This window comes from Seriola lalandi, unplaced genomic scaffold, assembly GCF_002814215.2.
Source record: "Seriola lalandi dorsalis isolate HSWRI2012SDOR001 ecotype SW California unplaced genomic scaffold, Sedor1 jcf7180002054763, whole genome shotgun sequence".
Classification (NCBI taxonomy): Eukaryota; Metazoa; Chordata; class Actinopteri; order Carangiformes; family Carangidae; genus Seriola; species Seriola lalandi.
In genome coordinates this window covers 521,059-534,467 of record NW_019525316.1, presented here as the reverse complement: position 1 = coordinate 534,467, position 13,409 = coordinate 521,059, and the positions used below count along the sequence as shown (strand labels likewise).

Here is a 13,409-nt window from a genome sequence, read left to right as displayed (position 1 = left end):
ACTAGAATATTGATTCATTCATCCCTCTGATTAACTCTTCGGTGCTAAAGGTGGTTTCTCTTCTAACTCTATTTTTTTATTCAAATGTTAAGTTTGCAGCAACAAACAAGTTCACATGTGAAATATATTTCACTTGTAATATGTAAACTGGGACTTCACAGGTCCTATTTAAATTTTAAGTATACCTAATGCGGTGTGGCTCTTCTCAAGAAATAAATTTAGTATTTGTATAGTAAAAACATTTAGGACAATTGTAATAAGAAGACCAATAATCTACATCAATGTTAGCAGCTCTGAGTCAGAATACTTCATCCTCTACTGATGATAAATGTTTGCACAAAGTGTCATGGCAATCTTTCTAACCTGGAGCAGAGTGGTGCACTGACCGACCGGCATTCGCATTGCTAGAGCCATTACAGCTAACATGGCTTAACATTACTACAAAGGGTTCATGGTAAAGTTTTAAATGTCTTCAGGTAGCTGTAATAGAGGCAGCTACTGTTCAGCTCAGCAGTCCTTTGGTTTCAAGAGCCTGCTCTGATAATGAAGAAGCGCGATCTCGGTTCAAAGAAAGATGGAAAGGTGATGATGGAGGATGTGATGGAGACGTAGGGTTAATGGCGAGATACGGTTTGTTTTGCCTTTTCATTCAAGATGAGAGGTTAGACGAATATCATAAACATATGTTAATCTCCACCAGCTCCTTATCACTGAACCATGAAATGCAGGATGACCATTGAGAAATGATACATGGGATAAAATCTACTATCTCTGGCTGTTATTACATCTTCAAACGACAGTATGTCTCTGTATGAAGAACCGGCAGCTGAGGGGTGAATGATAAAAAGTGAACTACTGTTACCTGGTGATTTTCACATTTTTAAGGCTGAATTTGTAATCTTATGGTGTATTCAAGAGTAAAATTTAACAGTTAACTTAAAGGTATAATATGTAACTTTCTACATTAAAATGTCCAAAAATGACTAGAGCCATGTTATATACTGTATTTTGTTGAGTTGTGTACTTACACTATCCCAAATATTTCCATCCATTTTCAAACTTAGAGAAATCTGTAATTATCCCCTTTGCACATGCCTCGACGTCGTTGTTGTCTGAGTGGATGGAGGATTTTAGTCATCGGATGTCTGGATCTTAAGTTATCAGTGAAACAAGCTGAGCAAACGTTAGCGGCAGCTCCAAGACTTCCTGTGTCCACCGAACAGCATCTGAGAAACACAGATTTTTAACATGAAACTGCTTTCAGTGTTTTTACCAGATTTAACGATTTAATGATTGACACCAAAGGAATCCTAAGTAGGAGCTGACTGCAATGACAGCAATGATGGTGAAGACATCAACTCCCATGACCACATGCTTCTTCATGACGTCACCAAACACCGTCCGTTATTATTGTTTTGTTCCATAGCGATAGTAAATTATATAATGCGCATTTCATGATTACAAATACTTTAAAACACCATTACAGATGTTAAATAACGTTAGTGAGTTAGTGAGGCCTGCCAGTCAACTGGGGAGTGAGGTTCCACTCCTGTGTCTTCAATTTTAGTGGTGGCGTTACATTTAGATTACAGACTGAGTTTCAGTAAAGGCACAGTAAGAATAGAGAGGAGATACGTGAAGATAAAGAGGGGGAGAGCGAGGTGGTAGAAGGGTGAGAGAGGTGAGAGATAGTAGAGGTGAAGTGGTAGTACAGAGGGAGAAACACAAAGAGAGGGAGTGTCTCCAGAATGAAAGTGAAAATTGAAAATGGGGGAGAGTAAATTGCAGGAGGGTGAGTGAAAGAGAGAGACGAAACACCCACGAATAGTGAATTTAATTTGAAAGCCTTTGAGGAATGAGAGAGAGCCAGAAAACGGGGGAGAGAGACAGTGAGTGACAGAGAGGGAGAGAGGGAGAGAGGTAGACGGTTATGGTTAAGCGATAGTAAATCTAATTTGATGGCTGTTATGAGGTGAGAGGAGAGTGAGAGACAGAAAGCAACAGAAGCAATGAAGTGAGTAATGGAGGTAGACACATCAGTGTTGTACAGCAGGACAAACTGTTCAGTCCACTACATTATTTTCATTACTGCACGTCTTCTTTCAGCGTTCACATGAATTTCATTCAATCTCCTCAAGGTTCAGTAAGCCTAAACTCTTTCACGTACTGGGAAAACAAATCTGAAGAACTTACTGTTGCTGCCATAACATCTGTAATTCTGTAATTAACAAAAACTTTTTATGATGAAATAACACTGAACAGCTGACTAAACCAGGATGGATGAAGGATTTGGGTTTTTTAACATGTCTCAGTACTGAGAGGGAAAAAGGTGTTGGAAAAGCAAAACCTTATTATTTGTAACCTTAAAGCAACACAACATCACTCTAATCCAGTGTGCTGTCATCAGTTTGCAAATGGTAGAATTTTGGGATTAACATAGTAAGTGTGTGTGTGTGAGAGAGAGAGAGAGAGAGAGAGAGAGAGAGAGAGAGAGAGAGAGACAGAGAGAGAGAGAGACCCATAAGCACATTCCATCCCAGACACACTCTGGGCTTAATTTGGAGGTCACACACTGACTGAGGAACACACAAAAACAGAGATTAACATGGGAAGTGTGTGTGATGGATATGTATAGAGGAAAGATGGATGTTTTGAAAACCTGACTTTTCTAAAACAACACACACACACACACACACACACACACACACACACACACACACACACACACACACACACACACACACTATGGCCATGAGATCATTCATCACGATGGAATGTACAGATTACACACAGGAGACAGGGGCGTACAAACTCCCTCTCTGTCTCTCTGTCACACAAACAGAAAGAGAGAGGGGGTAGAGAGAGAGAGAGAGAGAGAGAGAGAGAGACTAGAGAAACTAAGTTAAACAGAGAATAAGAGGCTACAAAACAAACCAAAACTGCAAGCATCATGGCCTCAATGTCAATGTGTCCACACAAGTTATTTACAGACTTATAATATTTTATGTTGTTAGATATGATTTTGCTCAGTAGCTATTAATTATTAATATAAAACTGCATCAAGTCACAGCTAAGGAATGTTAATTTTTATTCATTTCACTTTATCAGAAATGATGTTGATGAAGCTAATGAAAACACTCATTAGGACAGAAAATAAAATCTGTACATTGAGTTACATGAAAAGGAGTCAAGTAGTAATTGTATCAGTGTATTAGTGACTGCTGGATGACTGTTGATCCATCTCAGCGCGACATTCTTCCATCTTCATCAACAGATCAGTGGTCAAGGGGTGATCATCACCGTGAGTGAGCTTCATGATATGAAAGGCCTGGGAAAGTAGAAATAACATAATGCACTTTCAGAGTGTCTCAGCTGTTGTTCCTGCCTCGGCTAAAACAACATGATAAGAAGGATGGATGAAACTCTGTCAGCATTTCATCCCTCACACCTGTTTGAATGTGTCCAAAGCATCCTCATCGTGCTCCAGGTAATGTTGCAGCTTTCCAACTCTCATCAGTTGGACTCCATGGACCGGATGGGGATCAGGGAAGTACTGTCTTTAGAAAGAAGAGAGAGAAGGGAAACTGTTTCACCCAAACCTTTCCACAGATCTGTTATTCTTGTACTCCCGTTATGTTGTTGTTCTTCTGGTATCCTATGTAATGTTGTTGTAATTCTACTTCCCTTCCCTTTTAGCTAAAAAATACTAAACAGAGAATTATAAATCATAAACTAGTGTTCAGAATGACTTCATAACGTGATTAGTCTGTAATGCATAATCTATCCTTAAATCTATTTACTCTGTGTCACCTATCCAGGTCTGGGTCATGAGGTGTTGGCCGGTGAAATAAGGTAGTCTAGACATATCCTTAACTTTCCTCCTGGAACATTCGTCATGACCAACTGCCAAACACGTAGAAACGACTCTCCCTCTGGTTATACACAGCTGGATGGCTCATATCAAAAACCCTGCCACCCCACAAGAAACCCTGAGGGACACGATCAAAAGCCACAAAATCTGTGGTTCAACAATCATCTTCAATCTTCAATCTCCCATCTTGCACCTTGATATGAGCTTTCCCAAGGAAGCTGAGCAATGTGATGCCCTGATAGCTGGAGCAAAATCTCTTTTTGAAAAATGGGGACCAGCACAGGCACTGTCCTTGAACTCAACACAACATGAAAATGAGAAGATGACTTTTTGAAATGGATTGGCAGTTAGAATTTTATTTTGTGCAGCTTCATAAGAAAATAATCGGACTGAACGGTTTGAAACGATGCAAACTATCATTACTCAGTAACACAGACTAGCTATCTCTTTACATGCAGCCAAAAATAAAACCATTTAAATCACATCAAATTACATGATGAAGTTTGATCACTTTCACTTGTGCACACTGGAAGGAGCAACACAGAGAAATATGCACTTAACCGTTTGCCTAAATTTGTCAGTTTGCTTTGTGTCACCCTGAGGCCTGAGGCAATCCACTGACACTCGCAGCACAGACCTGAGACAACACGATGACTCAGTGGACAAGACTAATCTGCTTTGCCACTCAGTGTCTGTATGCAAGTGTGATGCATACACAAGTAGGAGTGGGTGAGAAAGAGAAAACTGTCTCCACAGAAGCAAGAAAAAAAGGATAACAGTGTTTGCATTATATGTGTCTGTCTGAATATACAAGCTTGTGTTGCTGCATGTTTGTGTGTTAGAGTTTCCACTTCTCTATATCTGGTACTGCAGCTCTTTCATTCAGCTCTTTTCGTCTCCAGTGTCATTTCTTTAACAGAAAACTCCATAGAACGGTCGCACAATGGAAAACATTTCTATCTTTAATTCATGAAGCCAGTTTGAAATTTGTTCAATTAAGATGCCAGTAATTATATGAAAACTGAATTTGTATCCATTTGTATTCACACATTCTCTCTCTCGAGCGACACACACACACACACACGCACACACACGCACACACGCACACACACACACACACACGCACACACACAGAACTGGGACATTCCTGGTCTTATAAAGATGAATACACATCAGGGACTCTTAGGAAGCAGCTTTGTTGTCGGTAAACATCGGAGTTTTCAAAACACACATTTACCCAACTCTGCTTGTCGTTTATCCTCTTTTCTTCTCCCTCTCCATTAATCTGAGCTTCCTTTTCCCATTTCACATCTCCTTTGCTCTGCTCCTACCTGTTTATATTTGTGTGTTTTGCCCCGCTAACTGCAGGGATTAACGCGGGTGATATCGGTCGGCCGTCTCTTCTCTGCTGCTCTCCATTCAATTCCTCTTCTTACCTCTGTTGCCCTTTTAAACCTTCCCTCTATTTCCTGTTCTCTCTTGATTACACGCACTATTATTTTTTTTCCTAATTTTATGTAACTGCTGTAAAATGGCATTAAAATGCTCTGACAAAGCAGAAACCCTTCTCCATTTCCAATCTCCCACTCCATTTAACAAGCCCAGTCTCCCTCTCTCTCTCCCTCTCTCTCCAACACAAAGAGCTGTAAGTAAACACAGACTCATGAATACACACATGAATGCCAGCATTGATGTACGAGCGTGCATGCACACAAAGATAAGGTCAATCTGAATCCACTTCACCCTCTATAATCTGGTGTATTTGCCAGATTTCACTTCTCTCCAGAGTAAACAGACCACAAGAGGGTTCAATATGCTCTCAATTCAATCAACTGTAAATAGAAACTGCTTTGCATCTGCTATTAACGGAAAATTCATTTTAATCATTTCTTCATGGACTGAAAACAGTAACTTCCTTAGGCTAAAAGTTTTTCATTCTTTAATTTAGGAGGGGAATGGGAAGGAAAGGAAAATCTGTTTTCTGAATCCAGTGAAATCAAAGTTAATTAACTTGTAGTGGCCACAACCAGAGTAATTTAAAACTCTAGAGCTTTTTTGATAATTTTCCAGCAGTTTGCACTCACAGTGCTAATAGCCCATTTGTTCATACCTTCGAGCCTAACTAAACTACTAACTGACAAGCCTACCAATTACAGAGGTGGTCCCTGATTCTGTGGTTAAAATTGAATCATTAAATAGGAAGTTCAAAGACTAAACCAACAACATTAGTCCTCCATGAATAATAACAAGTTACAATATTGATTTAATTACAAAGCCAGTGATTCAAGCAGCCATGACATGCAAACACACTCACATCAAGACCAAACTCCAATTATATTTCCTCTTTGCATATAGAACCACGCAGCAATTAAAATAATTTCATTAACTTGCTGTCTCCTGAATTCTCCCCTCCTTCCTTCCCGGGAGAGTAAATTGAAGAGAAATACAGTCTTGCTCTATGCAGCTAGTTAGAAAGCCATCGCCTTCAGCTATGAGGATGAGAGGGGGCAAGAAGGAGAAATTAATAGTTGTGGAAAAGTGTAGCATTTCCAGGCAAATGCTGTGGAACTAATGAGACTCTTGTTTGAAACAAAAGACCCACAGTCTGCTGTTTGTGAGAGGTAAACATGGATTATTTTGTTAAGTAGAAAACCGACGAAGGAGAACAAAATCATGAAGGAAACGTTAGCAGTGAGTACTCCCCTAAATTGTATTTTGTTTTCTGTCCAGTGCAACAGTAATTTCATATCTATCTTGTAACCTCTTGGCAGGTCCTGATGCACAGGTTTGGAGACCACCGATTTATACGCGTATCCTTTTATAAGCCTCTCCTTAATAAAATATGAAAATGTAGACTCTGAAATCCAAACATTAGCACTGACTACAGCTGACACCCCAGGGGAGTTCTGCATTTCAGCGCATGAATTAGGAACAAATTGGTATGCTTTTGGTTGCATTATGGGAAGAGTAGGATCCAGCATTTTGGTAAAAGTTTACCCATAATGAAGTTAGCATTTCTCTGTAACATCTTTTTTGATCTCTTTTTTAAATGCCTATCTTGTGAGACACTCGACAAGACAGAAAGCGCAATACTAAATCACTGCAGTACTTTCATTTGTTTCGTCAGTGATTTCCCAGAGTGGCTGTCATCTTCACCAGAGAATGGTAACAACAGTGCTGTAATTATGCCACAGGTTTGGGCCACCGGCCATGAACCGTGGTGTCCCAGGTTCATTTCTGGTCAGGGGCCTTCAATCACTGAAGCTGTACAGTGCTGAAAAAGTTTTAACTGTTGCTCTCTATTAGTGCGGTGCTGCAGAAATCCTTGGGATCTTCAGAAATCTAGAAGAATATTTACTTCATTTGTGCAAATGCACAATACACTTGTTGATACACATCTACATTTTCACAAATACATGAATGCATTCATGTAATCATGCGTGTGTGTATGCCTTTGTGAGCATGTCAGTAGCAGTAAAATATGTGCAGCATAGAGACATTCAATAAGCCATCGTGCATTATTTGTACACTGATGCAGAGAAAAACCCTCACTATACATCAGAAACTGAATAGTAAAAGCAGAAAAAAAAGACCTGCATAGAGAGAGAAAGAAGAAAGGAATACAGAATGAGGGGAAGGACAGGGGAAAGAGAGAGACAGAGAACTCCTGCAGCTATCTTTCTTCATCTGAAGAGCCCAGAGGAAGATAGGAGATGAATATGGAAGATCCTCCTCCCACTCTCTCACTTATTTCTCCTGAACGTTTTCTCTCTCATATTGTATTTCTCCTTGCCAGGATAACACTCCTGTGCATTCCTCTCATCCTCTTTTTGAACATTTTCCTCATTTTATAATTCACTATTCTATAAAACTTTCTTTCTTCACTCTAATTTTACTTCCTTCATTTTTTCCCACTTGTCTTCCCTCCTGTATTCTTTGCCAGGTTGTCGATCGTCCTTCACCCCACACTCCTCTGCCCCTCCTTCATTTTTCTTTTATCTCCTGCTCACTTCCACCCTCACCTAAACCCTCTCTCTGCTCCCTCCCTGAAACCGCCCACAACCATCCCTCACTTTGGTTTCGCTTCTGCTTCCTCAAGACACATTTTTCTCAGTTTCTTTCAAATGACACTGAACTCTCCATCCCATTCTTCTCATCACCATCTCTCTCTTTCTGCTTCTCTATGTCTAGTTATTTATTGATAGGCTGTGCTGCTGTTTCCCTCCTGTGGATATGTTGTTGTCAGAGTGAGAACAAGGCTGTGCCACTGGAGCTCTGCCCCTCACAAAAGATCAATTAGTCTCTCTCTCTCTCTCTCCCTAACACACATACACATACACACACGCATGCGCGCACACACACACACGCTCACACACACACACACACACACACACACACACACACACACACACAGGCATAAAAGTGAAATGCGCTGCAGGAGGAGGAGGTTGGGGTGTGTGGGGATTGGACAACCTAAACCAGAAAAAGAAGAGAAAAATGTTGATGCAATTTAGTGTAATCTGACATGCAGGTTTAGAGACTCTGGACCTTTTGAAACACCATCTGTTTTTTTAGTTAATTCATTAATAGATCTTGTATGGTGTAAGTCTACAGGTCTACTCATTACATGTGCTCTTATAGCCTCCCTTTCATCTACTCCTGTTCCCACGTAATCTTTCTTCTTTCACTGTTTAGCTGCTTCTACCAACACTGAGTGCTCCTCTTCTCTGTCTTTATACTTCTGTTTTCTTCATTACATCACCACTTTACTTACTTTACTTCTCCTTTGATTTCTCCTCTGTACTCTTTTGTTCCTTTCCTCTTTGTGTTTTTTAAAAACAATATATTTTAGGTGCTAACTAATTGATGCAAAAGATATAATGATAGGAGGCTAGCCCTGCTATTACATTGCATCCAGAGATTTGAAGACATTTAATTGGGTAGCTGGGCTAAAGAGTAACACACAGTTTAAGATTGTCTTTTCCAAAAACACATTATATTTTGTAAAATTAGTATGGGGGGTTTTCTTATGCAATAGGATTTCATAAACATACAATATTAAACACACAACATGAAGCCTTTCCACACAACTCATAATTTGATCAATTAATAGGTGATGATGTGAATATCTGTTAACAACACAAGTGTTGTCAAATTAGTTCATGCTTTTCGCAGTTTGTTTTATTTACTTAAACCCTGAAATTTTTCTTTCAGTCTTTTCCCGTCTATCGTATCGTCTTTACACTAACTTTCTAAAACCAGTCCAGATGAGCTTTACTTCACCTACACAGGGATAACAAAGGCAGATCTATGTCTCCTTTCCAGGTCAAAGAAGTCAAATGTATTTGATTGGGAAATCTTCTCAGAGTCTTTCTACGCTCAGTGACTGCTTTTATCGCTCACTCTCCACTTCAAACTCTGAAACAAGCAAAGCATCCATTGTATGTTATCAACAGATCACTATGATATACCAAGGATCCCTTGCTTCTGCCCACATCTCCTGAATCTCTGCAAGTAATCTGTCTGAGACTCATAAAATACCATCTGGAAAACTTATGATGACTATGAAGCGTCATGACTTTACTACTTCAAAGTTATTTGAAGTAATAATCCACATAGACAGTTACGCAGATCTACCTTAAGTAAGGGAGTTGCACTTCAGATGCACTCTGGATGAATTACTCTCACCCTGTCCCTTACATCGTTGTCCATACTAGAATCAGGAAGGTGTCTCAGTCCAATATATTTGTAGATTTAAAAGCCAGAGGCACCCATACAGGGGTGAAACATACTGGTTGTACACACACACACACACACACACACACTGTCTGTCTCTGTCTCGCTGTCTGTCTGTCTGTCTGTCTCTCTCTCTCACCTGTATCCTGGAAGTGTCTGCTCCCCATATCTCAAAGCTTCCTCCCAGTGTCCCAGGTGGATGGAGGCATCTAAAGCCATGTCTGTCATTCTGAGCTTGTAGAGATTTTCATCAGGCACGTCACCACCAACGGTTGACAATAAATGACTACAGCTCTGGAGAAGTGCTTGCCAATCTGGAGGGTCACTTAAGGAAGAGCAACATTTATACTGGTGCAAATAAAACCTGCACATTCATAAGTGCATAAGGAAAATCAGCTTCATATAACATGTGCTGATATCTTTCTGAGTGAGGACTCTGCAAAGCTGTGATGATTGGGTTTAGATGCATAATCATTTAATGTCTGTCACTTTCATTCTGTTGAATTACAGTTGATAAGGGTCAGATTTACCTACATGAAAGCACAGGACATTTTTGAACTGCACCTCGCTTCAAATTTATTGAGGGTCTGATTCACTGAACTAGATCCAAGTATCAACTGCCAGCCACTGTCAGAGCTAACCTCTGAGTAGCAACATTAATACATTGAGACAAATCTACTTTTGCACATTAAGTTGTAATCTAAGACTATAATGAGTGAACTCCTAAAATCTGGCCTGAGTATCACTCAAACATACCTCTCACACTTTTCCATTTATAATTTTGTGCTTATGCATGATTGTACTTTGCTGGTAACTTGATTTATAAATATCAAAAAACTTAGGCCACCCGTTGACTCAGCATATCAAATACAACAGTTCTTATTATTTCAAAGCTGTCTATTAGGATAAAAGTATGGCGGTCATCAAGAGATGAATCTCTGACATGTTTAACGTTTCAATGAGTCACATCACAGTGCTTATGAAATGTTAGCGGAGAGGCCTCGACTTATTTAATCACCATCCCACAGTACAGAAGATGATGGATGATGACAATGCTTTGTGTCCATTGAATGTAGTGGATGTAAAGGATACCCGAATCGGCCTTTTGTCCTTCCAGTCTGGGTAGAGCCTCCTTCAACAGGCGCCATGTTGCTTCTTCACCAGACAGCATGAGTCCATCCTGGGCAGAAAGTAGACACTGATGTCTAAAACAAACACTCTCATGTACATACTTGACCTGTACACAGGCTTACACAGCAGCAATCTGAGGAGTAGACAAAGTGAGCATTGTGTGTATGTGTGTATGCATCTGTGTTACAGATTAACATTGTTGCACACACACACACACACCTATATCAACACCATATATATTAGTTGTCAAGTCAAGAAGCAAAGTTTAGAAAGTTTAATTTAGAAACTCAATAATACTTAAACCAGACTTAATCTAAATGTAATTTTAAGATGTTTACATGTCTGAGTAAGATTTTTTAAAATAACACTAATCATTTTTCTTGTTTCATCTTAACACGCACAAAACAGCATGCATATGCTCAGTGGGGAAAAAAACAATAACACACAAACACCATCTCCCAGGTTTGATGTCAACAATCATTTGTCGCCATAACAACTTTGGGTCACAGCCCAGCAGCCTGCCATCATCATCTGAAGATTAAAGAGAGAGAGGGAGAATGACAGAAAGTGTCTTTGTGTGTCTGTGCATGTGTTTTATGCAGAACAAAGGTGGGTTGTGTTGTGGTAGAGTAAGACCCAAGTGCCATATGCAGCATATGGAGAACAAAGCTAGAGGTGGAAATGAAGGCAGAGAAAAAAAAAGGGAGAAGAAGAAGAGAGAGAAATGAAAACATATAAATTGAAAACAAGACAGTGAGACAGTGGAACTGAAAGATGGAGTGGATGAAGATGGATGGAAAAGAAAACTGCAGCTGAAAGCGGGATGATTTTTCTCATTTTTCAGTAAGCGGTCAGAGAAGGTGGCGGGGGTGGGGTGAAGAGGTGGAGCGTGACAGAGTGACAAGGAGGAAGAGGACGACAGCAGGAGATAAGACAGAATGTGAGAGTGAAGGAGGAGAAGGAGGAGAGGACAGGAAAGGGTACACTGTAACACGTTACGCACAGATACACTGTTTAAGTCAACAGTGGCATGGCAGAGGTGTGTGTGTTTGAGAGAGAGAGAGAGAGAGAGACAGAGACAGACAGCGAGAGAAAGATAGAGTGCATGCAAGTGTGTGTATTTGAATTTCTGGTCCAAAAGTTTCAAGCAAGAACAATTTTTGCAAAGTTAAAATAATAAGAAATTTGTGTTAGGTCTGGTTCAGGGAAGAACACAGTGCAAATTTCTCACCCTGATGAAAATATAAGGGGGTGTGTTAGTCATCATGAGAAAGAGGCAGTGATATGTGGGGTACTCCTCTAAATGGATTTAAACCACTTTACTGGGAGTTTTTCATATTGCAACATACCAGTGACACACATTGCTATAGTAAGACACATCACTGTGTCAGTTCTATTGATTTATTACTGACTAGTGCTCTCTGGACAAATAGGTCATCTCTGTACATGTTCATGCTAGAGTAACAAAAACAAATTAACAGTGTTTCATGGCAATATTTGCACAATGATGGTCATACATGTATCCCACAGCAGCCTGAAGAGATCCACAGCAGGGAAGCAGGAATACTGATGGGGATGCTCCTATAAGAAACTGATGTAAATCATTTAATCAGGCTAATGCCTTACTTCATTCTTTTAATTACTTTTAAGGGCAGACTTGGGCTGGCCCCTCCTTATATTTTTGAACTTTTATCCCCTTATGAGCCGGTACGCAGTCTGAGATCCTCTAGTAGTTCGCTGCTGGCCATTCCAAAGTCTAGGTTTAAAAACCAAAGGAGACAGGGCCTTTGCCGTCAGCGCCCCTAAACTTTGGAATAAGCTACGAGAGGATTTCGGACTTGCAGAGTCAGCTGCCTGTTTTACCTCGTTACATGCATGTAAACATAGCTAGTGAATTAGTTTTAGTTTTGTGAATGAAAAACAATCATGTGTCTTACTTTGTCTTGAGAGTCGCATCGCTGACAGTGGCAGGTGAAATGGTACTGGTCCTCCAGCTGACTCTGTCGATCTTCAGTCAGGGATAACGTCTCGATGTAACTTATAGTGAGCTGGACACAGAGAGAACTGTCATTCTATTACATTTTATTTTGCATCTTTGATATGTGTTGCTGTGTTGGCTTTACTACAGATCATGGTTATCCTCAGCTGAGTGCAAACAAATAAGATATTTGGAACTGAATTTGTGTAAACTGAGTGCAGAGAAAAGAGGTACTGCGTGCGTCTTGGTCCAGATGGCGTGGATGCATCTCATTACATATAGTCAGGAGGGATGATGAAGTATGGAAAACTGGAGAGAACACTGCCAAGTTAGGATGTGTCATGTTTGTGTTGCAGTGATATTTCACTCGGATCCACAGTCTTTAATAAAATTATGTTCATTAGACATCAATCAACATTTATTATAACTTGTGCAATAAAATTCAGCCCATGCAGTGATGGAATCTAATATGGTTTCCGATTATGTATCATTAAACAGCCTTAGGCAGTGGCCCCTCCATCAATAACAACAGTGAATAAAAACATTCAATAAATATTGTGAATAAAAAAGCAGCAAAGGCCACATCACAGTCAATAAAAACAGTTACACTTCATGTTGTTAATGTTGAGAAGATGAAGCGTGAGGTTGTTTTTTTCCTTGTTCATACCTCCTCTTCAGGGTTGATATCTCGAA

The 13,409-nt window shown here is 40.0% G+C and overlaps 1 protein-coding gene across 1 annotated transcript in view; it reads right to left on the bottom strand.

Moving 5' to 3' along the window:
• Nucleotides 1-3,071: 3,071 nt before the first annotated feature.
• The window catches only part of smyd3 (SET and MYND domain containing 3), a 64,346-nt gene continuing 54,008 nt past the window's right edge, over nucleotides 3,072-13,409 (bottom strand). Inside the window, exons 7-12 of the mRNA XM_023424962.2 lie at nucleotides 13,384-13,409; nucleotides 12,676-12,786; nucleotides 10,700-10,787; nucleotides 9,747-9,921; nucleotides 3,449-3,557; nucleotides 3,072-3,328 (exon numbers count right to left, since the gene is read on the bottom strand). The exon at nucleotides 13,384-13,409 is cut by the window's right edge and continues 77 nt beyond it. Coding sequence (XP_023280730.1) covers nucleotides 3,212-3,328; nucleotides 3,449-3,557; nucleotides 9,747-9,921; nucleotides 10,700-10,787; nucleotides 12,676-12,786; nucleotides 13,384-13,409 — 626 coding nt within the window. The 3' untranslated portion in view covers nucleotides 3,072-3,211. The remainder of the gene's footprint in view (nucleotides 3,329-3,448; nucleotides 3,558-9,746; nucleotides 9,922-10,699; nucleotides 10,788-12,675; nucleotides 12,787-13,383) is intronic.